The following is a 26,405-nucleotide window of genomic DNA, read 5'->3' as shown; positions in this document are numbered from 1 at the left end:
CACAAGTGACCTCAGTGGAGAAAAACACTGGCCCAATCCTTACCTGGAGAACTCCTGGGCTCAGAGAAAGTGTGTTCTTCAGCTGTCCATTTTGCAGTACTTGCCATAGCAGCAACTGGATTCTCCTGTCATGTGAGGAAGGCCTCCCCTGCATGGGAAGCGCAGAGGATGTGAAGTCATTGGTGATGGAGTTCTGGCCGCTTCTCAAAGTCCTTCAATTGCCTTTGGCCTTCATGGGTAGAAGCATAAAACTTCTTAAGTGCAGGGTTTACAGTTGACTTTTTAATCTGAAGAAAGTCAGTGATTCAAATATGCATGCAGAACTCTTCCTACTAGCTCTTAGAAATGCTCTTAGAAAAATAATTGAGGAATTAAATGTAGGTGCACTGTCCTAGTGCACTTCTGGCTGCTCTATCAAAACACAATCTGGGTGATTTAGAAGCAGTGGAGGCTGATTTGGCTCGTGGTTCTGGAGGCAGGTGAGATGGTGTCACTGCTGCACCTACATGCAGGAGAAGGAACCAGAGATGAACACACCCACACCCACGCCCACGCCCACTGCCACTGACCCTCCAGCTGCACCTGCGCTCGTTACTGCACAGGCAGAGCCATGTCCTTAGGTCCACGGCTCAGCACTGCTGGTTGGGGTAAGTTTCCAAAACATGACAAACCATGGCACCTGCGTTCCTTAAATCACTTCTATCTTTCCTAAATGACTTATTAAAAAATACATTGGATTTACAAAGAGAACTATTGCCAAAATGTCGTAGAAAACCCTCTCCCGCTTCTCTGAAGAGCAGGCATTTCTACGTGCTTCAAGCGTGGACTTGACCAAAGGCTGCCCAGACTCAGATCTCGGCTGTAACACACCACAAAGTAATGGAGACACTGAGCCACTTTCCCCATACTTAGACAAATGCCCGTTTCCCAGACTGGCTGAGCCTCAGAATACCTGCTGAGCTTCTTCTCCTGTTTGGGATCCACCCCACCACGACCCTTTCTGGGTAACTTGTCATATAAGTGCTTTGTAGCTTTGGGGACACTCTGGATCTCTGACCCAAGCCATGTCCCCACTAATGGTGCTGAGCCCAAGACTGTGCATATCCAGCCACTATCAGGGACGCTCTGCCTCAAGGACCTACAACTCTGTCCCCCCTAAGCAGCTCCTGGGGCCACTGAGCACCTGGAGTGGTTGGGACTGCTGCCACAAAGGAGGGGGCAAGGGCCCTCTGCCCAGTGAAGCCACATGGGACACCTGAGTTGCCTGCAGGTAGAGTGTTGTCACAGGTTGCAAATTCTGTCCCTGCAAGAGTCACCTAAGGCCCTGCTCCAGGGTAGGTTCGCCCTGTGGCTGCAGGCCACCCCTGGCCAGCTCAGGCTGGGGCAGAGCCAGCCCACAGGCATTGGGTGAGCAGGAGGCCCTGCCTCAGAGCGGATTCCACACGGGGGTGCAAGCTGTGGTATCCTAGGCGCCTGAGGTTTGTTCTAAAGCTGTGATCACCGAAACACTGCCCTTGTCCCAGGCCCCAGCTGGAGCAGGGGGTCTACAGCCAGGAGGCACTGAGCTGAGCTCCCATGGGGCTGGATTCTGGGTCACATTGCAAGAATCCTGCTAAAGGTTCTAAAAAACCATTCCAGCATGTTCAGAACATGTGCTGGTTAAGTTGGTATACAGACACATTTAGAAGCGTAACAACAGATGATATATTTTAAAAGATAAACTTAATGCAGGTTACAAGGTTTTTACCAACTTGTTTGATTTATTATGGAGGTTACTTTAGATTTTAATCCCCCAGTTCTTGCTAGGATCTTACCTGAGTACCTTCCAGTTCTAACCAGCAGGTGCTCTACGCCCAGGGGAACGCTCCACTCCAGGCAGCATGTGTTCCTGATGACTTCACCGTGTGTGGCGGTGAGCTCGAGGACCAGGTCTCCAGGTTTGATGCCCGGTCAGGGTGCAGGCTCCCCAGGACCGAGGCCTGGTCACAGGGCCAGATGCCCCTCATATGCTCTAACACACGTTGACCCCTCCCTGACCCTGGGCGTTCTGTTGGAGAGGACTCAGCTCTCCAGGTAGGTCTGTGATGCAGGTGCATAGATGGCACTAGCTGGTGAGTCAGCCGCAGTCCCTGTGCAGAAGGGTCCCACTGAGGAGAGGAACCACCCTGTGCATTTTCTGCTTCAAACCTGACATGATTCTACCACAGGTTTCCAAAAATCTTTAAAGTCACATAAAGCATGGTCCATGTCACAGAGTCTGAGAGGCCACCTGCAGATCCCTCGGGGGTTCCTCCCATGTGGCCAGTGGGGTCCTGAGGTGGCTCTGTGTGTGCCCAGTGCTCCCACCTCTAGTCCTCACAGAGGAAGTCAAAAGCAAAAGCACAGGGTTTGGAGCTGGGTCCCTCGTTGCCAGGGACTCGGAGCCAACAGCCCTGCTTTCTGCTCCAAGCGCTGTGGAGACTGGCTCTTCTGGAAGGGACACCGGCTTTGGAAAGAAGTGGAAGCGAGGGATTCGAGGTGATGGAACAGAAACAAAATGGGATATCCCTGACACACAGACGTTCTGTGTTCTGTCACCATTTGCCAAATTGGGGGCCCCCTGGGCTCCAGGCACTAAGTGAGCCAAGGGGTTCGGCCTGCACTTCCGGACCCCAATGCCTTTGGCTCAGAAAGATGCCTGTCCTTCTGTCCCTGCCTTCCTTTGCCTCCTGCCTGACTGTGCAGGTTCTTCTGAAAGAAAAATCAGAATCGTAACCTTTGTAATGTCAATGATCCTAGTGATTCCACACGTCAGCTAGGTGCAAGTGTGCTTGTGCACAGGACGTGGTGCATGCTGTGTGGTGCACACCTGTGTTTGTATGTGCACACTGTTGGCAGTCTCCCTGAGAACTCCCCGGGCCTTTCAGATAAGGAGCCCCTAATGCCACATGGCGGTGAGCAAGTTGCCAGTGGGCGGGTAACAAGTTGTTTTGAAACCTTCTAATTGGCCCTCCCATCTTCTGCTCACATGAACAGTTCGTGCCCCCCATGAATCTTATGCAGGGCGGACTTGCATGCACCGTAGGTGATGACCTGACCTTTACTGTGATTGGCCCCAGGAGCTTCCTGGTTTAAGATAACTGACTCTCCCTTTCTATATAAACTAGCACCAGCTTGCAGTAAAGTGCTTCATCTTTGTCACTGCTGTCTGTGTGTGTGCATTTTGATCTCCGACGACGAACCTTGGCCTTTCACATGCCATGTGGTGCACGCCTGTGTACATGTGTGTGCATGTCTTACGTTGCACACACGTGTGTGTGTCACATCTTGTGGTGTACGCCTGTGTACATGTGTCATGTCTTGTGGTACAAGCCTGTGTATGTGTGTCACATCTTGTGGTGTACGCCTGTGTACATGTGTCATGTCTTGTGGTACAAGCCTGTGTATGTGTGTCACATCTTGTGGTGCGTGCCTGGGTACATGTGCATGCATGTCTTGTGGTGCACACCTGTGTGCCTGTGTGTCACATCTTGTGGTGCACACCTGCGAGTTACATGCACATGTCCCTTTGCTCCTCCAACCACCCTGAGACTCAGCTCTTACTGAGGCTGACCCAGATGGCTGGCTGAGCTCTGTCTGCAGCAGGAGGAGCTGAGTGGGATCTGAGACCCAGGAGCCACCTGGGCCTCTGGGGCAGAGTAGCAGTGGCCCCCTGGCATCAATCAATCCTACCCTCACCACATGGAAGCTTTTGTCTCCCTCCCACATCCCCAGAACCCAGCCTCCTTTCTCTCCGTGGACATGGCCACTGTCACCAACCTCATGAGCACTTGGTGGCGGGTGGCACTGTGCTTTGTGTGAGGGAACAATGCTGCTGCTCCAGGCCTTTCCTCCTAACCCCCTCCCACCCCAAGCAGCACGGCCAGCGTAGGACCAGCTGCCTGAATAAGCAGAGGCCGGCAGCTGAAGACTGGGGTCCCTGAGGGAGAAGGAAGCCCCGGGACTGGAGAGATGGCAGCAGAGGCTCCCGATGTCCAGGTCTCTCCATGACAGTGCCGAATGACATCACTCCTCACGTGCCTCTGGCATCAAGGGTGTGACTGCCCAGACAGTGGGGTTGGGCCTCCGTCACCCACTCCCAAGAACCTCCAAAGTGCCAGAAGGAAACGCAGGTCAGCTCTCACAGTGCTGTGACCACCCACCACAGAGACAGCAAAGCCCCTGTCAGTCCAGCCATACCTTTGGTCTCGGCCCCAGGGACACCATGGCTCCTATCTGGCACTGTGTCCCTGGCTTGCTAATGGTCTGGGCAATGGCACACCTTCTGCTCGCAGATGGCAGCTCTGCCATGTCCTGTTTTTAGTGGGGGGTTTCCAACACCAGCCGTCCACCTCTAGCTCCAGGCCCAACACTTCAGGAGGGGTGTCGCCCTCCAGCCACATGATCAAGACCTGCATCCTGAAGACCCACACTCTTCCCAGACCCACCAGGAAGCGAGGAATGTCATCCCAATGCTGGAAGGGCAGGATGGGGACACGGGACTCACCTGAGCGGAGGCCCTGGGACAGGCATGGGCACTGGGCAGGTCCATCAGCACTGGCCACTTGCAGGAGGCCCAGGGTGGAGAAGCCTGAGAAATGAGGACTCTGGGGACCTATGCAAGGACCTGGCATCCCTAGGTTTAGCTCCAGGGGACAACATGGGAGGAAGACCCCCTCACGCTCCAGCCACTGTGACACGGCCCACCATCTGGCCCTCCACCCCAGGTCTGCTGCCAGAGCCAGGCCAACCTGATTTCAGCAGCCCCTGCCCTCCGTGTGGGCAGAGAGCACTTGGCTTCAGCCCTGCAGCTGCTCTGCCCTGGGAGAGACTGGGAAACACATGGAGATGCACGGTCAGAGTGCAGGCTCCCGGGCACCGAGGCCTGGTCACAGGGCCAGGTGCCCTCCACACTACTGCAGGGTTTCCACAAGCTGTGCGCGTCCCAGAGGTCATGTGTAGAAGCTCGGCCTCAGGGTGGAGGTGCTGGGAGGTGGAGGGACCTTTAGGAGGTGGGATCTCACAGGACGGGATTAGGTTACAGGGGCATCATCTGCGGAGGGAACAAAAGCCCACCCAAGAGCCAGTTGTTCCAAAGGAGCCCCTGAGTCTGCCTGGTCTCCTGGCAGATTCTGTGATCCTATTTATCATGCTTGCTCTTGCCATGACGACAAGGGAGCCTCATAAGAGCAGATAGGGCCACCTGAACTTGGATGTTTGGCCTCCAAAACTGTTAGCTAAACAAACCTTTTTTCTTTAAAAGTAGCCTGCCTCAATTATTTTGATACAGCAACAGAAAACAGACTAATACAATCACTAATGGTCTATTTTCAGCAGTTCCTTTTATCCAATACATCATATTCCGCTTTCAACCAAAAATTACAAGGCAGATTAAAAAGCAAAAAAAAAAAAAAATAGTCTGAAGAGCCTAAATGAGCATCAGAAGCAGAGTCAGATATGACAAGAATGTTGAATGATAACACCAGGAATTTTAAAGAGCTATGATTGATGTGTTATGGGATCTAATGGGAAAAAGTGAATGCTGAGAGAACAACTAAACAATGCAGGCAGAGAGACAGAAATCCTAAGATCAGAAAGAACACTGGAGATCAAAACTGCCCAGATCTGATGAGCACTTCATCAGAAGTGGGTTCCCTGGGAGGCTCATGGCCAAGAGTCTGAGGTGGGAACGTGAGAAGAGAAACCTCTGAGATTAAAAATCGAAGAGAAAGAATAACAGCAGGACAATCCAGGAAGCATGGAGCAACCATGAGAGGTATGATGCAGCTGGGCACAGTGGCCACGTCTGTGACCCCAGCTACTGAGGAGGCAGAGGCAGGAGGACTGTGAGTCTGAGGCCAGGCTGGGAAACTCAGCAAGGCCCTGCTCAGAACACATGAAGAGGTGCAGCTCAGCGGCAGAGGGCTTTTAGGTTCCACCCCAGCCTCACAGGCCACGGAGACAAAGGCAAGTGAGGCGCACACGAGGGAGCGAGCGGAGAAGACTGGGGTACAGAGGAGGCGGGAGGAGCAGCACTGGTCTCAGCTGGAGCCGTGGAAGTCACAGGTGCAGGGGTGCATGTTTCAGAAAGGCAAGGGTGCACGGCGAAGCCCACAGACCTGCAGGGAGAGGGCGCACCACAGTCGCCGGGGCAGCAACAGCTCTCAGCCACCCCAGATCCACAGGCAGGATGGTCAGGATGTCCAGCCCAGCGGCACCATGGGTCCCCTGAGTACGATGGACAGCTACGGCTGCCCCATCCCACAAGGGCAGAGCCCACTCTTGAGCGCCCACGGACACTCACCAGGACAGACCAACATCCAGGTCAACAGACACACCTTAGGTGCAAGGGAACAGAAGTCACACAGGCCTGCTCTCAGACGGCCAAATGGGACAGACCCGGAATCAACAGCAGAAAGCTGGACACCCCCACTCAGACCAGAGAACCGCTGAGGCCTGCTGCACTACGGAGAACAACGCTTCCTAGGAAAGCTGGGCAAGAAGCGTAGATCCATCCCACAAGCAAAAGGAGAGTCTCCCCATCACCCACAAGCTCATTCTTTCCACATACTGTCTTTTAAAAATAGAATTTTAGAAATCACTTAGACAAAAGTTACAAGATTTCACTAGAACTTTTTTCTTGTTATTAATGTATCAGTCTGTCCAATCAAGAAACAGAAACCACTCAGTAATATTTTTATACTTTTTGAAAATATTTTTTAGTTGCTTTTAGTTGATGGCACTGGTCCCTGCTCCTTTATAATTTATACACAGTGCTGAGAATCGAACTCATTGCCTCAACATGCTAGGCACGTGCTCTACCCTGAGTCACAACCCCAGCCCACGTGGTAACTCATGTAGTCCAGCGGGTGCCCCAGGCCTGTGAAGGACACCAGGAAAGCCGGACCCGACAGGGGAGCCTCTCAAGGCCTGGCGGGGCTCAAGGGGGCTGGTAGTCGCTGCCCAGGCAGAGCAGGCCACAGCCTGAGCTACAGGGAACCTGCAGGCCTGGGGTGCCACTGCTCCCTGCCCAAGCCGTGCTCAGCCTGCTTTGGCAGAGATTTGGGGAGCAGGACAGGTAGTTACACGGCTCTGCACCTCTGCAGCAGGGCTCAGGGGCAGGGACCAGCGCCGTCAAGAAGCTCTGCTACTGATGTGTCATGAGCGATCCCCGCCCCCAACCCCACGTCTTCTGCCAGCACAAATGACAGCAGAGCTGGACCTCGTTGGCCATCATGGCAGGGCGGCACTGGGGACCAACCTCACTGACTCCAGGCCCAGAGTCTGGGCTGCACAGAGGCCTGGGGATCCTGAGATAACACCAGTCACCAGCAAAAGCACCAACACAAGGCCACACGTGCCAAAGAGGCAGGGCGAGGAGCCATCGGAGTGGACCCCACACACCCCTCCAGAGCTCGCGTGACCAGCTTCCTGAGCCCAATCCTTCCAGGTTGCCAATGACCCAACCATCAGCAACTGCTGGAGAAGTAATACAGAATGGCCCGCCACCTCCCACCCAACCTCGGGCCACCATGTGACACCCAGAGGACAGCCCTGGGGACCCAGAGTGGTGCCAGGGCAAGGGCACAGCAGGCTCCAGAGCTCTTCTCACTGTGACCCGGGCTGAGGGAGGCCAGGGAGGGGCTGTGTCCAGGGAATTGGAGTCCCATGCACCAGTGGTCCACGTCAGACCTGCCCAGAGCAGCCTCCTACCTCCGTCAAGGCCCAAGAGCACAGAGAAGGCATGGAAACATCACAGAACCCTAAAGGCCTCTGCCTGGCTACTGCCGGTGCATTTGTGGCTTGACAGTGGTCAAGTGCCTTGCTTTATAGCCCCAGCTGGCCCTGGTCCCTCTGAGCTGCTGTCCTCAGGGTAGAAGCAAAGATAATTCGTGTGGAATCTGAAATCCCCACAAACCATTTAAATGTGCTGCTTTCCCATGGCATGCAGTACAAAATGCCAGGGATGGTCACCACATCTCAGGCACTGAGCCCTGCTCCTCCTGGAGGCAGAGGGTAGGACCTTGATTGCAACCGGGCAGCGAGCAGAGTGTGTAAGGGGCCAGGCAGCATGTGGCCGACACCCCGACTGCTCCCCTCCCCAAGTCATCACCCACAGTTTGAAGGTCAGCTCTACAGAAACCCCTGGACAGAGCAGCTCAGAGGCCACCTATCTGGAAGCCGTTTACAGACAGCAACTCTGCTGCTCTACCCGTTGTCCCTCAGCCTCATTCTTTGGATCCATGAGACACCTGGCTGCTGCATCTCAGATCTGGGGACAGGCTCACTGGAGGAGGCTTGATGGGTCCCTGTCTCTGATGGGGGAATGCTGGTCAAGCTCTGCTTCGGTTTCTCTACTGGAACGTGAACCAGGTCCTCCAGACAGGTTCAAACGTCCACTTCTTTCACTTCCCAGCTGCTTGGCATGATGCCAGTGCTCCAGAAGGGAGGGGACGAGCACAGGCTGAGGAAGCTGGAGCTCAAGGAGCTCCGCAAGGACTAGCTCCTGCACTTCCTGCAGGAGAGCCCTGCCCTCAGGCCCAGTGTGCCTGCCCTCCAATGACCACCACCACGTGTCCTCTTCTGAGCCACGCTTGGTCACTTCTGGAAGCCCATCTGGACCTCCCTGAGAACCTGAGGACGTGCAGGTGGCCATGGCAGTGGGCAGGCCAAGGGTACGGGTGGTGGGTCAGGGACCTTAGGTCAAGCTCCTGGGCAGGGTCAACGTAGTCCTGGGACGAGAGGCCAGACACACCCACATCTGCCGAGGGGCAGCCCAGCAGGCGTGGCGCGTCCTCCAGGTTTTCATCATAGTCCATTTACAGACAAGTTGGGCAACTTCTCTTTTCTCTCTTGGGAATGAAAGAGCAGGAGGCGTGGACAAAGTCGTGGAGACACCGAGGGAGACAGGAGAGTGCGACTTCCAGGAGGTCCTGGCCGTGGTCACCATGGTGACCACTGTCTGCCAGGAGTTCTCTGAGCACCAGTGAGGGAGGAAGGAGAGACAGCAGAGCTGTGCCCGAGGGACGAAGGTCTCGCAAGGGGGTGGCAGAGCCGTGCGGCACATGCTGGCTGGCCAGGCTGACCTGGTCGCAGTGGAGAGCCGAGCTCTCCAGCGCCGTCCTCAGTGGCCGCACCGCTGCTTCTGCGGCACTAGGCTCTGTGTAGGGACTGCTGGACATGACCCCTGACGAGAGTCCACCCTCAGCCAGAGTGAGTGCTGCTCAGGTCCCAACTCAAGAGGACAGACGCCAGCTGCAGCCCCACCAGGTGGCCCCAGGCTTCCAGTAAGTTAGAACTGGGAAACGATGAAAAGGCTGCCCGTCCTCACATCTGTGGCCCTCAGTGCCCACCAAGGCTCACACAGCCGCATGCCTCCTGCCGAAACCAGAGCAAGACCACGCAGAACCAGGAAAAAATGATTCATAAACCAACGGTACTGACACCGTCACTCAGACTGAGAATTCAAACTCCACGTGGGTGAATTCTCCTTCTGGGTGACACTGCTGGCCCTGTGAGCATGCGTGTGGCAGGAGCAGGTGGGCCAGGTCAGGGCCGCGCGGCCCTTCCAGCCAGGCGTGCTGCAAGCCTCCTCTCCCACCTCCTCTGCTGTCTGTGAAGCCAGAGGCCTCAAGGGGTTGGGGTGCTGTGTGTCACAGTGGGTGGCAGGCTCCCCGGATGCTGCCTCTTGGTGGAGGTCACTACTGGACTGCTCTGCTGGAGCTCAGCTTTCTGCCTGGTGAAGTCTAGTCAGGAGACGTGGTGGCCGAACTCGCTTTTATGTCTGCGTGTTCAAATACACCAACTTTTAAATTCAAGTTATGAATTCAGGAAAACTCAAATTAGTCTCACCTGCCCTACTTCCTGTTTTGTTTTACTAAGGGAATAGATCTGGAAATTCATAAATCAACTGCTTGCTTGTATTTGCATTAAATAAAACAGTGCCCTGTCCAGTTCTCCATATCCATTAAATATCTGGGCCTGGGGCTGGGGCTCAGTGGTAGAGCGCTTGCCTAGCATGTGTGAGGCACTGGGTTCAATTCTCAGCACCACATGAAGATAAATGAATAAAATAAAGGGCCATCAACGTCTAAAAAAATTTTTTTTAAAAAAAGGACTATCTGCCAGATGGGGTGAGGCATTAAAGTCCTAGAAGTGGGACTGCCCACGGCAGGGAGAGCAAACCTTTGGCTTTGGTGTTTGTCTCCTTGTCCTTTCTGGCCTCTTCCCCTGAATATTCCTCAGCCTCTCTCAAGGCTCCCCTGTCTTCCCCAGCCTTCCCCAACCTCCCGGCCTCCCGGACTTCAACTCAACCTCTCCAGCCTCCCCAGGGACAGAGTCATAGAGACTTTGGCCTGGGTGGTCATGGACCCATCCTTGGACCAGTCAGGAGGGAGAGGAACAGCTCTGGGTCCAGCTCAGACACCTGCTGACCTCAGCACAGGCCTCTGTGGCTGGCCGACAGGAGGCCGGGTGGGCCTGCTGGGGGCCTGCTCCCAGAGCTGGTGCCAGGGCAGGACCTGAACCTTAGGGCACATGTGCCTTCCACAGGCTCGTCACCACCAGCTGTGACCCAGCCCCCACAGGGCACAGCCGTCAGCCGCCGCGTGGCTTCACCAGCACCGCTCACCTCACAGCCTCCGTACCCAGGGCCAATGAGTGAAGCGCCAAGTGTCACAGGTCGTGATTAAGACAGGGGTGGAGTGAAGAACATGCATGTCTGCTGCCCCCTGAGCAAGTCAGACTGGGGCAGTGGGTCCCGTGAAGCCAAGGGAACTGGCTGAGCTCCCGAGTCTGCTGCTCTCAACGTGGCCTGGAAAGTCACCAACATGGTGGCCTTGGGTGTGCTGCAGCTCCCTCACGACTTGGGCCCTTCTGGAAGTGGTGGCTGTGGTGACTGCTGGCACGCGACAGCTCTCCTGGAGAAGCTGAATTCCCATGCTGGCAGGACTCCCGCACTGCTCACATGTGGGCAGAACTTGGGCAGACCCTCCAAGGTGGTCACATCCCTGGCAGGGATGCTGAAGTCCCCACCAAGCAGCCTCGGGCAACTCTTAGGGCCAGAGGGGCTGCAGCCCAGGGAGGACACCTGGGTCCTTCAGCTGCAAAGTACTCACACTCTCGATGCCATGGCTGGCACCTGAAACGACACCAGCCAAGGTCCACAGGGGCAGTGGGGCTACCAGAGGGGCTTCCAGCTGGGGCAGACCAAACTCAGGAAGCACTCTGGACAATACAAGGCATGTGGACAGGAGTGTCAGGGGCAGGAGCAGCAATGGGGGTGGACAGGAGGCTGGTCTGGGAGAGCTCCAGGCCCCAGAGGGCGGGAGACACAGATGTTCCTGGAGACACAGCCCTCAGCTGGTGGAGTGTGCAGTCTGGTGATCAGTCCTGAGCTGACCACGGCCTCCTCTGTCAGAAGCTGGCCGTCGCACCTTCCCGCTGGCGGACAAGGCTCCGATCTGTCCTCTCCAACCACGGTCTCTATTCTGATGTCCACTTTTTCATAATGGTTGTTTTAGGTGGACGGGGAATGTCTGTCCCCGAAGCCTTTCCCTGAATGATGCTCTGGGAGGTGGAGGGACCTGAGAGAAGTGGGGCCTAGTGGGAGGTCTTCTGCCCCTGGGGCTCAGCCTAGGCCTTCCTCTCCATCTTGTCCTGGCCACAGGGAGAAGGCTCCGCTCTGCCTGCCACATGAGGCTTCCCCAGAGGCCCAAGAGATGGGCTCCTGGGCAGAGACCCCAGAGCCACCCAGGGTCCCGGGAACATAGCTGCTGAGGGAGGCAGCCCTGGCACAGACCTGGTGGCTGCAGGGACCCTCCTGCCACGCTGCACCCTCCCTTCCTCAGCACTCGCTTTCCTACTGGTGCTGATGCAGGTGTCACACACAGCCATCCCCTCATCTCCTCAGGGCCTCTATCCACAGTGTGGGCCACTGATGTCCCCTGTCACAGAAGTGCCTGTCCCATCGGCTCTCCTCCCAGGTATTCCGAGAGTCCTGCCTCGGGTGTGAATGTCAATAGCAACTGCAGGTTCTTGTAGGAACCTTCTTAACAACAGGTAACGTCCTCTGCATCTGGCGGCATGGCTGCCCTGTCTCCAGGTTGAGATTCCCACAGGACATCTTCTTCCACCCACTCACTCTCCATCTACCCGATCTAAAAAGTGTCCCCTGGAGAAAACACACAGGTGGATGGATCACGCCAAACTCTGACCCGCGTGGCCACGACCACTGACAGGGGATCTTCTGCCCTTTTGCTATGTGAGCCGTATATGCCATGGGGCTTTGTGGGCCTCATTTCCTGCATTACTGTCCTCTTTTGTGTGTAGTTGATTTCTTGTAATGAAATGTTTAAATCCCTTTCTCATTTCCTTCTGTGTACATGCTACAGATATTTTTCTCTGTAGTAACCATGCGGATTACATTAAACATCCTCAAATTCTAACATGTGACTTCCATTTTACCAGCTTAACTTCTGTGTCATTATAAAAACTGCTTCACTAATAGCTCTGTCCCTAGCCCTTTCCACTGTGATGTTACAAGATCACATCTTTACACACCTAACTCCGCAAATGTAATAATGATTGTTTGAAATGCTTTGGCCTCCTGAATTATGTAGAAAACACCATGTGGGATTACGAACCAAAGTTGCAATACTACAGCTCTCAGACCAGCGATGTCTGAAGATCCTCGTCTCTGGAATCATAGACCAGCGACCCAAGGCCAGCTTCTCTAGGTGCCCTGCACCTGCCCACTGAGGTCCCTGCCCAGTGTTCTAACACCACTCTTCAGACTGCCTCCAGACCCTCCTGTAGGCAGGTCTCCTGGAAACCAGCTCCTGCTGCCATCTCAGTGCTCTTCTGTCTTGGCTGCAGAGGTTCTTGGTGGGCAGGTCTTGTTGTCCTCGTCTGTTTATTTAGCCCTTGGGATCTATCAGTCCCTAGCCTGCTGGCCTCTGATGAGAATCTGCCTCACTGAAGAGCCCATGCATGTGACAAACCACGCCCTCCTGCTGCCCAAACACTCTGCTCCTCCTCTGGCTTTCAGAGCTCCATCACAGTGACCCGTGTGGTTCCTCTGAGTTCCTACTTGCATTCCTTTAGCTTCTTATGCTCATATTCATGTCTCTCAGCAAACCTAGGAAGTCTGCAGCCACTGTTCCTTTGGCTGTTCTCTGTCCCCTCTTCAAATGTGCATGCTGGTGCACTGGAAGGAGGCCGTGTCCTGCAGGCTTCCTGCACTCTCCCTCAGTCTTCTCTCTTATTGTCCCTCAGACTTGATGATTTCTGTTGTCCTGGCTTCAAGTCCAGGGATTGTTTCTTCCACCCCCTCAGTCTGCCTCTGAATCCCTCTAGTGAACTTTCCATTGCGGTTAATGTATTTTCAGCTCCAGATCAGCTGAACTTCCAGCCATCTGCACAGACACTTTAGGGATCATTCATCTTTAAACACTCCTTATTTAGTAAGAAGCAAAAATGTAAGAGGAGTTAAGTTTTGAAATTTTGCACATATTTACATTTTAAAGGAATTCTCTGCTACTAAAACTGAACATTACTCTGCAGATGAATGCTACACAATGCTGTAACACTGTTAACTTCAACCAATTTAATAAGGTAATCCCTTAATCCTGTAAGACCTTATGCAAAATGGTTTCAGACAGAGGGTGATGTGTCTTTCTACTCTTTCTGTATACTTACTGCAGAGAGTCAGAGACACACCAGGCCTCATGACTTCCTTTGGAGCATTCTGGAAGGTGGGAGGCAGGCCCTTTGGTGGGACCTGAGCAAACAGGAGGTAAGTCACTCCTCTGGCACGTGCTGTGCCATGACCCTGCCGGCCACTCCAGCAGCAGCACTTTTGAGATGAGCCAGCTAGTTCACAGCCTGAAATAAAGCACAACTGGCCTAGTTAAAGCACCATCTGAACTACAGTAAGTACAATCAAGACAGAATGGCCAACTTGGGAAAATGAAGCACAACTGACCTAGTTAAAGCACCATCTGAACTACAGTAAGTACAATCAAGACAAGAATGGCCGACTCGGGAAAATGAGAAGGATGATTCCTACTGTGAAGTGTCTCCACCAATCAGTAAGAAAAACTCGAGTGCAGGAAGATGCCAAATCTGAAGAGGTGGATCCACAGTGAAATAGACAGGAGCCCCTCCCATGCAAGGGTGCACTTGGTGGCAGCAGACTCATGTGACCCTGCTGCCAGCAATGCTGGGAAGTGACCTCTGGCCATCCTTCTGGAAGGCAGGGACGCTGGGGCTCCGGGCCTGGAGTAACCACCATGCCCACTCTGTGAGAGCGGAGCCCATGCAGAGCCAAAAGTGTGGAGTGGCAGTGTGTCTGCGTGAGGTCCTCCACTGCGCCCTGAAGTAGCCTGTGTGCCGTGCAGAGTTAATGCCACACCTGGTGCACGTCTGGCACACCTGCAGGACGCGGGCATCAGACCCGAGGAGCACAGGGAACAGCCAAAACATCTGTGATTTGTTAAGTACAAAAGCAGGTGATAAAATAGGTCTGTCATCCCGATTCTATAAAAAATGTTTAAAAGGAAAAATTGATCCTGAGAGATTGATGTTGATATTAATGTACTAACAGCAGAGGTACTGACATTACTATTACTATCGATAGTAATTAATATTACTATTACTCAGAGAAATGTTCATGGAGTTTTAATTTTCTTCTTTATACTTCAATATGCTTTCTAGATTTTATGCTGTAAGCATAGTTGTTTTTATATTCTGAAAGAATGCATCATAAAATAGATCCTATTTAGGGTAAGTTATAAAACCTTTCACACATTTCAAAATGCAGAATTACAAATAGTCAATAGCTTTTATTAACATAATGATATAAAAATTTTAGTGTGTATACAGAATTCCCAGAGAGCAATTTTAAAACATTTTAATGTGCATCTTAAAATCTTAATTTACCAGATACCTTGTCTTACTGCCACTGACCTTTCAATACAAAAAGTTTATAATTTTTGTTTGCTATAAAACTACATTAAGATTAAGGTTAGGTAGTTCTGTCCCTTCTCAGCCATTCTTGGTAAAGAATGAATCCACTGCTAAGACCTCTGTGGGACCAACAATGAGCTACATGAACTCTGAATGTGGTTACAACAGTGTTGTCAGGATCTGGTCTGTTCCCACGTACCATGCTGCCATCCAGCACCGCCCGGCTGGCCAGACACGCTGTGGAACTATAGGCACTATCCAGGATCGCCTGGTTATTTCTGTGAAGCACACACAATCCATAACTTCCCACCTTGAATCCTAAAACCCAACCACCTGTCATATCCTCTTCATCAGCTCTATAAAAATAATTTTTGTCTCAGATTAGTGTTCAGCTCCGAGTCTCTGAACAGTTCAAGAATCTTACATTCTCTTCACTGATTCAGGTTCAATGTAACAGACCACTAGCCTTGTTAAGTTTGAATGAAATCACTGGAAATGACTTGGCCAAATTCCGCAGGCACAGAACTCAAAGCGCACTCGCTGGTGAGGAGGGTCACAGCTCTCCCTCCCACAGGAACGGCCCTCCTCAGCCAGCGGGCTGGTCAGCACAATGGACCCCTGGGCGGGCCTGGGCTCCTGCCCCATCTGCTGGGTAAGGATGTGAGTTCCACACACTCTATGAGAAGCAGCATGTGGAGGCACGAAAACTCAGGAACTGGACCCAGGAGGGCAGGGACAGCACGTGGACCGATGGTCTCAGGTGGCCTCATGAGCATCAGTAACAACACGTGCAGACAACCTCCACAGCGAGACTGCGAAGAAGCGGCTCCCAGCGTGGCCCTGCTGCCATCCACACAGGAGGCCAGGACATGCTCCCACCCAGCAGGCTGACCAGGCTGGGCTCTGCCCCGGGTGACAGAAGGCCGCTGTGACGTGGCCTCCGAGTTCTCTCCAAATTAGGTTTGATATGCACTTGTCATTTAAGTGGGAATAAATAACTGAATTTTACAAATCAAGAACCATGCGTGTGGCCTAAGAAGTTCCCCCCTGCGGTGCAGCAGGGGCCGCCCTCTCCGCCTGGCACTCCAGGTAAATGCTGGCTTCTGTCTGTGAACATCCCTGGCAGGTCCCGGCACTTCTCAGGGAGTCCCAGAAGTGCTTCCTGAAGGAGCGATGGGGACTGTGCAGCACCCGCAGGGCACAGCGGGGCACTGAGGCTCTGGTGGTGGCACTCACATGTTGTAGGCCACATAGACAGGGTCCAGCTGGTCTGCCAGGAAGCCATCCCGCAGGTGCATACGCTGCTTCTCGCCCCGGGAGTTGATGGGGATCACACCAGGGTCCACGATGACCACCACGCCCACCACCAGGAAGTGCTCCTCCAGCACTGCATTGGTCACTAAGGCCACCAGGTCCAGCGCGTCCTGCTCCAGCCCATCCAGCTCCACCACCACCACCAGCAGGTTGGTCCAGGTGAATACAGCACTGTGACAGGCAGTCACACAAAAGGCATTGGCAAAGTGCCAAGAAGCGAAAGAACAAGCATGTGCCACAGTGGGCCATGTGCCTCCAGGGCACCACGCCTCAGCCCAGCTGCTGCTGAGGACCAGGAGCCTGTGGGCATCAAGGAAGCACGTTCAAAGAGATGCCGCAGCACACGTGGCAGAGTCTGGGACTTCTGCCTGGACATCTGGGGATAGTCTCTTGGTTCGAAACTGATTAGGAAGAGAAAAAAACCCGAAACCCTGGCAAAGGCAACAAGGTGTGCCCTGGTGGGGTTCCCCAGAAACACACCCAGAGGAAGAACTCAGGAAGTCCTGGTCCCCCTGCCCTGTGTGCATGCAGAGGGGCAGCGCTCCTCAGCCGGTCCCTTACCACTCAGCAATGCTCCTGTGTGCCCGGATCACAGACGTCTCGATGTCAATGGGGTGGTACCGCATGCCTCTCAGCTCCAGCGTCTCGTCCAGAGACCCCACAACATACAGCGCATCGTGTCGCTCTAGGATGCAGGTGAGAGCAGGTGCTCAGAAGGCAGAGCTGCCCAGTGTCTGTGGGCCCAGCCAAGAGCCCTGGATAGGGAGGTTTGGATGCCATCCACGCAGAGGCCGTCACTGCAGTGAGTGGCAGGCGTGAGTGGTGTGTGCACACTAACTGTTCCCACCTCTGGAAAGAGCAGCCATAGGGGCAACCTGGCTGTGGGGCTGGCTGCAGTCCTCGGGACCCTGGCCACGGCTCAGACACCACACCCCCAGCACACTGGGGGGCAGACCATTGGGGAGGCTGGTATGCCTGAGGAAGGGTCTTCTGTCTCTCACCAATAGCCACCATCCTTCACTCACCCCTGTCCTTGCAGGAGTCATAGGTACGAGGAGGTGAGGGGCAGCCATGTGGTGAGATCCCCGGACTAGGCAAGCTCCAGCACACAGGCAGGCACAGCAGGTCCCAAGGGCTGTCACGGACACCCACCCTGCCCCCCAGCGCTGCGGCAGGCACTCACAGTGGCCCTCACCTCCACTGGCATCTGTGAGCTCTGTTCTCCGAAGGAAGCCGAGGTAGCCGGTCCTTGCCCAGACGGTCTGCGTGTCTCCAAAGCTCAGCCTGGCACTGAAGTGGTCAACATGAAGTGCCTCCTCCCCGTAGACCGTGTAGTACCCAGTGGCGTTGTGGGGGCTGCTCACCCAGATCTGGTGGGGCCCAGAGGACAAGAAGGTGGGTTGTCACAAACCAGAGAGCACAGCTTCCATCCTGAGGCAGCCCGGGCCATGAACAGCCTCAAGGAAACCGGAGCCAAGCGTCAGGGGCATTCTCAGCATCTCACTCGTGGACTAAGCTCAGCTATAGGCACAGAAGGCAAGTGACACTTCCTTCCTCCAATAAAGGGTGCTTGTCCTGTGCTGGGGGTGGGCACAGAGCCCACACAGTCCTCAGGCCAAATTGCCCACCTCGCACTGCAACCCACAGCTCAGTCCCCAGAAGGACCAGGTGGCAGACACAGCTGCTCAGACCAGACTGAACCACGGAGCCTGAGCATCCACACAGGCACCCTTGGTGGCACTCACATGCTGCCAGGACAGACCTGGGGTCAGAGGAGAGCATGGGCTTCACCGGCAGCTGGCTCCCGGTGGCTCCTCCGGCCATCCAGGGCCCTCACACCTGAGGCTCCCTGGCTGGGGCAACCCAGGACAGCAGGTCTGGGAATACAGTGACGGGAGAAAGTGTTCCCGGGATTCCCAAAGACCTGTGTGACCCCAGGGTCAAAATTCCTGAATCTGGGACAGAAAGCGGCAGAGGGCAGAGCTGGCGAGGGTGGAGGGCTCCGCCACTTCCCCGTGGTTGAGGGCAACCTGGGCTCACACTCACCTCGCCTAGGTGCGAGTCTCCAAGGGGCCCTTTGGTCTCAGTGTGTGCGATGACGACCTTCACCCCTGGGAGGATCTGGAAGGCGGACAGCTAGCTATTAAAAGTCCTCATCAAGGAAAACAGCAGGAGATTCCTGATGCAGGGGCATCAAAGAGAGTCCCTCAGAAGCCCCACAGCAGGACTACCCACCCGGAACCGGCTAGAAATCTAGAAGCCACTACAAACCTGACTTTGAATTTTAAAAGAAAGGAGACATTAAAAGAAAAAATGTGAGTTGTGGACCCAGCAGAACAACCCCAGGTCCCGAGCATGTCCTGTCACTTCCCACCAGGGCTTTCACCGAAGCCGAAAACCCTCAACCACCACTGGCCCTGCGCAACAGGGCCTCGAGAGCCTCCTACTTCCCCAGGGGTCTGTGCCTGACCCCTCCTCAGTGCAGGATCAGCAGGCTGGAGGCCACGTCCCAGCCTCCTGGCCACCCCAGGGCCCCTCCCTGGCTCAGGCACCACCTGGTTGCACAGGCTTGGCTGCTAGCTCTGCACCCTCAGCCACAGATGAGGGAGGGCCAGGGCGATGGCATGTGGCCCTCAGGCAGGTGGAGGAGGGGACAGGGCCGTGGGAGGTGTGGTCCTATACTGCACCAGGCCCTCCCTACTCTGCCTGTCTTCCTGGATGCTTTCCCCCACCGTGGCCCACCTGAACCCCAGAACCACAGCTCTCCTTCCAGAACACAGCCCAGCAGGCCTGAGCTACTGTGCCAGCAAAGGGGAAGGAAAGAAAAGTCTGACCAAAGGGGGAGGCCATAGGGCAGGGTGGGGACAGGCACTGAGAGGCTCCTGAGGGCAGTGACCCAGGGAACATGTGCTAGGGTGACATCAGGACTTTGCAAAACCACCTGGAGGAGCTCCAACCCAGGCAGGGCCGCAGTCCCCAGTCTCCCCATAGGCCTCTACGGGCCAGGTCCGTTCAGCTCTCAGCAGGGCTGCTGCTTTGAGAAAGTGGAAACACGGGTAGAGGCAGCGCTGCCGCCTGCACCTGCCACTGGCTCACACACACACACCCGCAGGCAGCCAACAGGGCCCACATGTTGGCTATTTTGTGGCTGGCTCTGGCCCTCTCTGGGCAGCACCCTGTCTCCTAGAGGCAGCTATGGCCGTAGCCATGGCAAGTAGAGTTGGGTAGCCTCTCTGAACCTTCTTAGTTGTGAAGGTACAGAGAGGCAGCTCCCCAGGGGTTCTAGAGGCTCCCAGATGTGTGGCCACTGCTGTGTGGGGCCCTGGAGACCTCTACATGCGCTGCATGCCCACACCACCAGCCTGACTCACTTTCTCACCCTGACCAGTGGCCCTTGCTGGGCATCCCTAGCTCTGAAGGCACTTTCGCTCCTGTGTCTGCACCGGCTGGCCTTTCCTGCAGGACGTAGCTCTCACATGGGCATTTCAGGCCCAGAGCTCCTCCCTCAGCATCCTCGGGGCCTCAGCAGGTGGAGGCACATCCCCACTGGCCTGCAGCTCTGGAAGGGCCCCTTCCTTGCTGCACCTGACCTCAGCCACCCGAGTCTAAGAGTGCGTGTGGGCGGGGCCCTTGCTCCATGGCCTGGTCAAGGGTCATTAATCTCTGTATCTGCACCTAGATGCTCACTCTTGGATGTGAGCTCATGCTTCTGCATGTGCGGAGAGGAGGAAGTGGCTTCTGCAGTGGCTCAGCCCACTCCCAGGGTCTGGCTACGTTCGCTGGGCAGCACACAGCCCCAGTACCTCCACTGGGTGGCATTTGAGATAGGTCTCAGACCTGCCCTGGGGCACAGGAGTCCCAGCTTCTACTACCTTTCCAGACTCCATCAAAGGCAGACTGTGCGGAGAACCCCGTTCCACCAAGCGTACCCTAAAAATTAACACAGAAAAAAATTCAGAATAAAACTTACTATGTGGGCAATAATCTCTGGAGACCTTTTCCCTGAGGGTGTCTGTCAACAACAGCCGGAATATCAGCCTCTTATAAACAACCCCAGGCAGGCCCCACCTGCCCTGCTTCCTGGGCTGTCCTCCACCTGGCCAGTCCCTGCAGGGAGCTGCTCCCACTATTTACATAGCACAGGAGCGTGACCACCCTGAGGATCTGGCCCCAGCACACGCCCCCTGATGTGAGCGTCAGGCAGACGCTGAAGCAGCACCAGGACGATGGTGCTTCCATTAGCTGGCCGTCCTGCCTTCTAACGTTCCCCAAGAAAGCAACCATGGCCGCCTGGGCTGTGTGAGGGAGGATGAGGACTGCTCCCTGCAGCTCTGAGGACGTGGGGCACGGGGGTGAAAGCCCACCTTCCCCACAGGGCACCCCGAGAGACCCACACACCTCCACTTCTCTCAGTGCAGATGGCCCGGGCTGAGCCATAGTCCACTAACACCCAGGGCCTGGAGGCCCTGAGCCAACCAGTGTCCACTGAAGTCTGGGACCTGGGGTGCTGTTAGTACAGATCCAGGCTGTGGCACTTTGCCAGCAGGTGTGGACATTACCTGTCATGGCGCAGCGCCCGCATGTCCACGTAGACGGTCGTGGGGTCTGGGCCAGCTGTGCCCTGGAAGAGGAGGAGCACGGAGGAGTTGCCTTCGGGTGGCACTCTGCTCTGGCGGCCACCGACTTGGCGGTGTGGCAGCTCCTCCCGGGACATGGGGAGTGCCCAGAAAGCAGCCTATTCCCTAGAGTGGGTCTGCCTTGGGGCTCAGGGTCCTGGGGCAGGGTGCCGCTGCTCTCCATCCAACACCCATGAGGGTTGTGATATCAAGTGAAACAGTCAGGACACTGAAAACATCAAGCCACACAAGCTTCGCTTCAGTTCTAACTCTCTGCTTCCAGTGGTCTCTTGCTGTGGTTGGGACGTTTCTGCTCAGTGGTGAGAGCAGGGCCTGCCCTCAACAATCCTGTTAGGGACCCAGCACAGCAGAGCTCGTTCAGATGAGATGGGAGACAACGCCTGTCCTGACTTCTTCTAAGTCTAGTGTTTGAGTCCTGATTCAAGGGCAAAATGTGCTGCTCCACTAGCTAGGAAGTCACTAACCAACGGGCTCTGATCAGCACGTGCCTGAAGGTCCCAGGCAACATCAGCTGTGTCTGCCCTGAACTGAAACAAAGCCCTGCTGAGATTCCAGGTCCCTGCAATGTGCCAAGGTCACACTTTGAAAATAGTTTTACTTTAGATTTTGTTACAAAGAAGCTTTTGAAATATGTCAAATAACACCCATTGTGAACAAAGTTAGACAGCAAACGGAACACATTTTCATCTGAAATTCACGAGAAGATCACGAGAACTGGGGGTGGGGTCAGGCACTAGAAAGGTGGGGGCAAGGGTCAGGTCATACCTGCTCAGCCAGCTTTCCCAGCCTGTTGGGCTGACAGAGGCCCAGGGGCCAGCAGAGGGAGACAGGGAGGAGACAGCCACAGGAAACACAAACAGAAGGCCACCGGCCATGTGAGAAACACGGAAGAGAGCAAAACACGTCACTGCATCTTCAGAGCACAGGTGGCATCCCACCGAGAGCCCTGTGGCCACATGGGCACCCGTTCGCCAGCAGGCAAGCAGGTGCCTCCAGCACCCAGACAGGGAACAGGCTGCAGACACAGGGTGGGTTCTCAGCTCACAGGCACCAGCCAGAGTGCCAGCCACACGAGGAACATCAAGGCGGGACCCCCAACACCTTCCACCGTTCAAGGTCTGAAGCCTGGAGAGGCCAACAGCCTTTCTTAGGCTGAGAGGACGTCAGCAGAAACATGGGGTGCTGGCCTAACGTGGGTTCTGCGGTGGCACCCCACCTGTACGTGAGGCTTCCTTGAGGACAGCACAGGTGCTGGAAACCCACAAGGGCCCACCTGCTTCTTGCTCCCAGCTCCTCCTGTGCAGGATCTCTGGTAAGCTATGTGGGTTTAAGATGTTTCCAGAAAGATAGGCGGGGGCTATGGCTCAGCAGTAGAGCACTTGCCTAGCATGTGCAAAGCTCTGGGTTCGATACTCAGCACCACATAAAAATAAATAAATAAAATAAAGGTATTGTGTCCAACTACAATTTAAAAAAATAAATATTAAAAAAAAATTTCAGAAAGAAAGTCAATGGAGATGCCAAATCCAGAAAGCAGAAGAGAAGCCCGATACTGGAAATTCGTTTCTGCAACTTACTTACAGCTTCAAAACAGATTTGGGTTTACAGGAATCAGCACATTTACAATGTTCCCATTTAAACTTGCTAGATGTTATAACACAGTGAGTCCAGCATTTCTTTTAACAAATAGCCACACATTGCATCTGGTTAGAGATTCTTACAGGTGTACCAGTCAAATCACTGTGTTCTTTTCTAAATAACTCTTTCTTCATCAACAAGAACACTAAATCTTTTAAAATAAAGCCTCGGAGCTCTAAACGGCCATGGGAAAGTGAAGCAAAGGCTCGGAGGTGAAGAGTGGAGCAGGCAAGTGTACAGGGTGGTCTGCAGCTGGCCCTTACCTGAAGGCAGATGGCCACGTTGACCCTGCACCCAAAGGTGGTGCTCACAGCACGCGCAGGGAGGCCCAGGTCCTTGAACAGCTTGGAGAAGGACTGTGTCAAGGCAATCCGCGGCCGCTCCTCGGCCACCACCATGCACGTGCGCACACATGACAGGTTCACCCCTTTCATCTGCAGAGGAGCAGGGAGTTGGTGCACTCCACACAGGCAAGGATCCAGGCTCCACCCCTACTAGAAGTTTCTGGGTGGGGCCCAGCATGGCCTGGCCCTCGGTCTGAGTGCACAAGGGAAGCTGACATACTTATCTGCCCCCCAGAGTCAGGCTGGGGCTTCTGACACAGAAGCGCAGAGGGGAGCACCCAGCCCACACCCCACTCTCTCTCCTGCGGGTGTGCAGCTCGAGGAAGACCTTCCCTCTAGGCACAGGCCTGGGAGGTACAGGGGGCTGGCGTGGGCCTTGGGAGGGGGCCACTGCCTGGCTCAGGGCACCGTGCCCAGGAGCCTCCGCCCAGGACTCACCCTGAGTGTGCCTGTCTGTGCGCCCAGGCCCTTGGTGCACATTTCCATCACGGAGTAGGAGCAGAAGGTGACACGGGCCTTGTACTGGCTGACGGCTGACAGCCACAGGGACACGTTGCTCTCCAGCTCCAGCGGAGGCACGAGCACCGACTGGTGTCCGGAGTAGACACTGCGGAGGGGGTGAGCTGGGGAGAAGCCACTGCACCAGGTGCTGCCCCTTCCTCAGGAGCCCCATGCTGCTCTCCCACCAGGGGACTTTGAGGGGAGGAGCCGCAGGGTGCAGGCTGGGGGTGCCACGCATGGGTCCTGGCCTCTACTTCAAACACTTGAGGAGAAGCTGGGCCCCATGAGGCCTCGTAGCTCTGGAGACAGAGCACCCCTCTCTAGCATCTGAAGGAGTTGGGCAGATTATTCCAGCTTCTGATGGTGGATGGTGCTTGCCTTTAGTGAAAGATGCTTCTACTCTTTCAGTTTTAGACCCCGACTCCAATCACCTCATCCCAAGCAAGCCCTCACATGCATCTCCAGCCTCCGGGAGGCCAAATCCTAGAGCAGCCCAGAGCAGTGGACCACACTCACCTGCACAGGCACCACAGGGCAAAGCCCAGGCCACAGTAGGGGTCCAGGCAGATGGCGATCTGCCGCGAGGGGTAGAGCTCACACTGCAGTTTTATGGAGCGGCACAGGGCACTTGTGGCTGCGTGCGACATCTGGAGGAGGAAAGAAACAGTCGCATGGTGAGAAGGAGGAGGGCCTGCAGCCGTGTCCACTGAGCCCCTGGCCAGGAGGGCCTGCAGCCCCAGCTACAGAACCTCACACTGACTTCCTCAAGACGGCTGGCTGCCATCCCCATGACACCCGACAGACCCCCAGAAAACGGCACAGGAGTCTTTGAACAAAGATTCCAGGCTGAGCTCTTCACTCCTAGTGAAGAAATGGACTCATCAAAGCCCCCCATTCCTTGGGGTCAGTCATAAGCCAGAAAGCTGGACATCCAAGTAAGTTTGACCTGCAGGCCCTCTCACTGGGGGTTTGTTGGTGCTCCATACAGATTTTAAGACACAACGCTTGTTGCTCTTCGGTCTGGATAAGAAGGATCTGCCTGAGCCACACGCCCACCCTTCCTGTCTTCTCGCGGGTTCCAGGGGCAAAACACACAGGAGTTCTCTCCAAAGACCCACCTTTACTCCTGCTAATATCCCTGTGGTGGACACGCTGAAGTCCAAGTAGGCCAGCACATCTGGGGAGGGTGGTCTGAACACGCTAGCCACCTTCTTTTTTGGTATGTCATCTGTTAAACAGGGACACAGTGAGGTCAGCGTCCCTGCACGTGCTCTGCCGAGGCCTCAACAGGTGAGAGAGGAGATTGGTGTTTGTGAGGCCCAGAGCGCACACCCATCAGAAGCAGGCCGCGTCTGGAGGCCACGCTGACACAGATACTGCAGGTGAGGGGAAAGTGGGGCGAGGGGAGCAGGGGCCAGGCTACGAGGACAGCACAGGAAGCCACAGGGCTGAGGGCTTGCCCAGAACTGCAGCACCAGCAAGAGCAGGCATGCAGGCTCCAGGCTCTGCCTGCTGTGCCCAGTTCTTACACATATGAGGCAGCAGCCCCTCGACACAGGCCTGGCCAGGCAAGTGAGCCCTTGGGCTACAGGCTCTGGCCAGACCCCTCAACAGCTGCCCTGAAAATGATTCCTCCTGTCTCTCATGGTGCCAGGTGGCAGCCACAATCCCTGGCTTCAGCTCTGGTGGCATCATGGAGGGCACGGGCTGCAGTGGGGAGGGAAGGCCCTCTCCTGGCTTGTACTCAGTGACTGCAGAGCTGTAGGGTGCTGCTGGGCTGGGTGTCTCACCTTAGGCTGAGACATGCTTCACCAAGCTGAACCAGCTGCCCAGGCAGAGGGGTCCAGCCCTTTCCCGGCCATGCATCTTTCCAGTGATGGGGACAGAAGGAGTCAGGGTACACAGTGGGAAATGTCAAGGGGCTGGTGGAAGGCTCAGACAGTGCCAACCTGCTGTGCAGGCAGTAGGGGTAGCCAGGGCAGCAGGGTACAGACCCCAGCATGTGGGCCTGGGAAGGGGAGTTCACACCTGGGACGGGGTCCTGCGGTCTCACAGGCTGCACACTCCACAGGAGGTCACATGCCCCACACGGGCCACTCCCATTTCAGCTGGTCATTCACCCTACCACTTAATTTTGGATGGCAAGAGTGTGATCCCTATGAAAAGGAGAAGAAACCCTACAAAGAGGAGTCTGTCCACGAGCCATCTGCTGAGGATGCGTACCAGTGTCCAGGATGGTTGGCCAGGTCTTGATGTCCACAGCAGCAGCTGCCTCCTTCGACTTGAGCAGCCGTGTGATGGCCTGTGTGGTGAGCACGCACGCAGACTTGCTGACCTGCACCAGGAGGGAGGACGCTGTGAACTGGTGAGCTCGGCCTGTGGCATCCTGCCCAGCCCTGCCCACAGTAGGAGGCTGTGAGCTGGAGAGCCTGGCCTGTGGTATCCCTCCCAGCACGCACCTCCACGATCATTTTGACGGTGGGCAGCGTGGTGCCGAGGTTCTGGGGGTGTGGGGGCCGCACAGTAACAGGCACACAGCCACAGTACAGGCAGCCATAGAAGGCGGCGATGAGGTCCACCCCTGAGAAGATGAGCAGATGTCAGGAGGGCCCAGAGCATGGTATCCATAGCCAGGCCCTGCAAAAATTTTCGAGGTCTGGCCACAGCATTTATAGAGGCCAGCACTGATGGAAGGGCACAGAGGCAGCCCATGGTGGTCAGGTCAGCCCCCTCGCCCTGAGGGCCGGGCAGTGGGAGGGGCCACTCTACAGGGAGCACTGGGGGTGCACAGAGGCCTAGGTAGTGCCCTAGGAGGGCCCCAGAAGCAGGAAGGACTGAGGGCCTGCACACACTGACCCTCAGAGGAGGCTGAGACACACCAGTGTAACAGGGTTTCCACACGACCAAACCAGGAGGGGCAGTACCCAAATGCCAACACTCCTGGGCCCTGGGCACTGGTGCGGGCCCTGGGCTGCCTGCTTCTCAC

At 55.4% G+C, this 26,405-nt stretch overlaps 1 protein-coding gene across 11 annotated transcripts in view; it reads right to left on the bottom strand.

Annotated features, from left to right (window-relative positions):
* Window positions 1-14,841: 14,841 nt before the first annotated feature.
* Window positions 14,842-26,405, bottom strand: part of Dip2a (disco interacting protein 2 homolog A) — a 92,641-nt gene continuing 81,077 nt past the window's right edge. For 5 of the 11 annotated variants that reach the window (XM_078044828.1, XM_078044831.1, XM_078044829.1 and 2 more), the window contains 13 exons: window positions 25,879-26,000; window positions 25,643-25,754; window positions 24,538-24,647; window positions 23,936-24,066; window positions 23,357-23,525; window positions 22,838-23,008; window positions 21,702-21,731; window positions 20,859-20,920; window positions 20,172-20,229; window positions 18,346-18,420; window positions 17,495-17,669; window positions 16,861-16,984; window positions 14,842-16,599 (listed from right to left, as the gene is read on the bottom strand). In XM_078044828.1, the coding sequence (XP_077900954.1) occupies window positions 16,218-16,599; window positions 16,861-16,984; window positions 17,495-17,669; window positions 18,346-18,420; window positions 20,172-20,229; window positions 20,859-20,920; window positions 21,702-21,731; window positions 22,838-23,008; window positions 23,357-23,525; window positions 23,936-24,066; window positions 24,538-24,647; window positions 25,643-25,754; window positions 25,879-26,000 (1,721 nt within the window). In that variant the 3' untranslated portion in view covers window positions 14,842-16,217. Of the gene's footprint in view, window positions 16,701-16,860; window positions 16,985-17,494; window positions 17,670-18,345; window positions 18,421-20,171; window positions 20,230-20,858; window positions 20,921-21,701; window positions 21,732-22,837; window positions 23,009-23,356; window positions 23,526-23,935; window positions 24,067-24,537; window positions 24,648-25,642; window positions 25,755-25,878; window positions 26,001-26,405 lie in introns of all 11 variants that reach the window. The other 6 variants (XM_078044832.1, XM_078044833.1, XM_078044835.1 and 3 more) reach the window with 4 other exon arrangements.

Source organism: Ictidomys tridecemlineatus, chromosome 3 (assembly GCF_052094955.1).
Source record: "Ictidomys tridecemlineatus isolate mIctTri1 chromosome 3, mIctTri1.hap1, whole genome shotgun sequence".
In the NCBI taxonomy this organism is placed as follows: Eukaryota; Metazoa; Chordata; class Mammalia; order Rodentia; family Sciuridae; genus Ictidomys; species Ictidomys tridecemlineatus.
The sequence above is the reverse complement of the archived record's forward strand: the minus strand, read 5'-3'. Positions and strand labels throughout refer to the sequence as shown.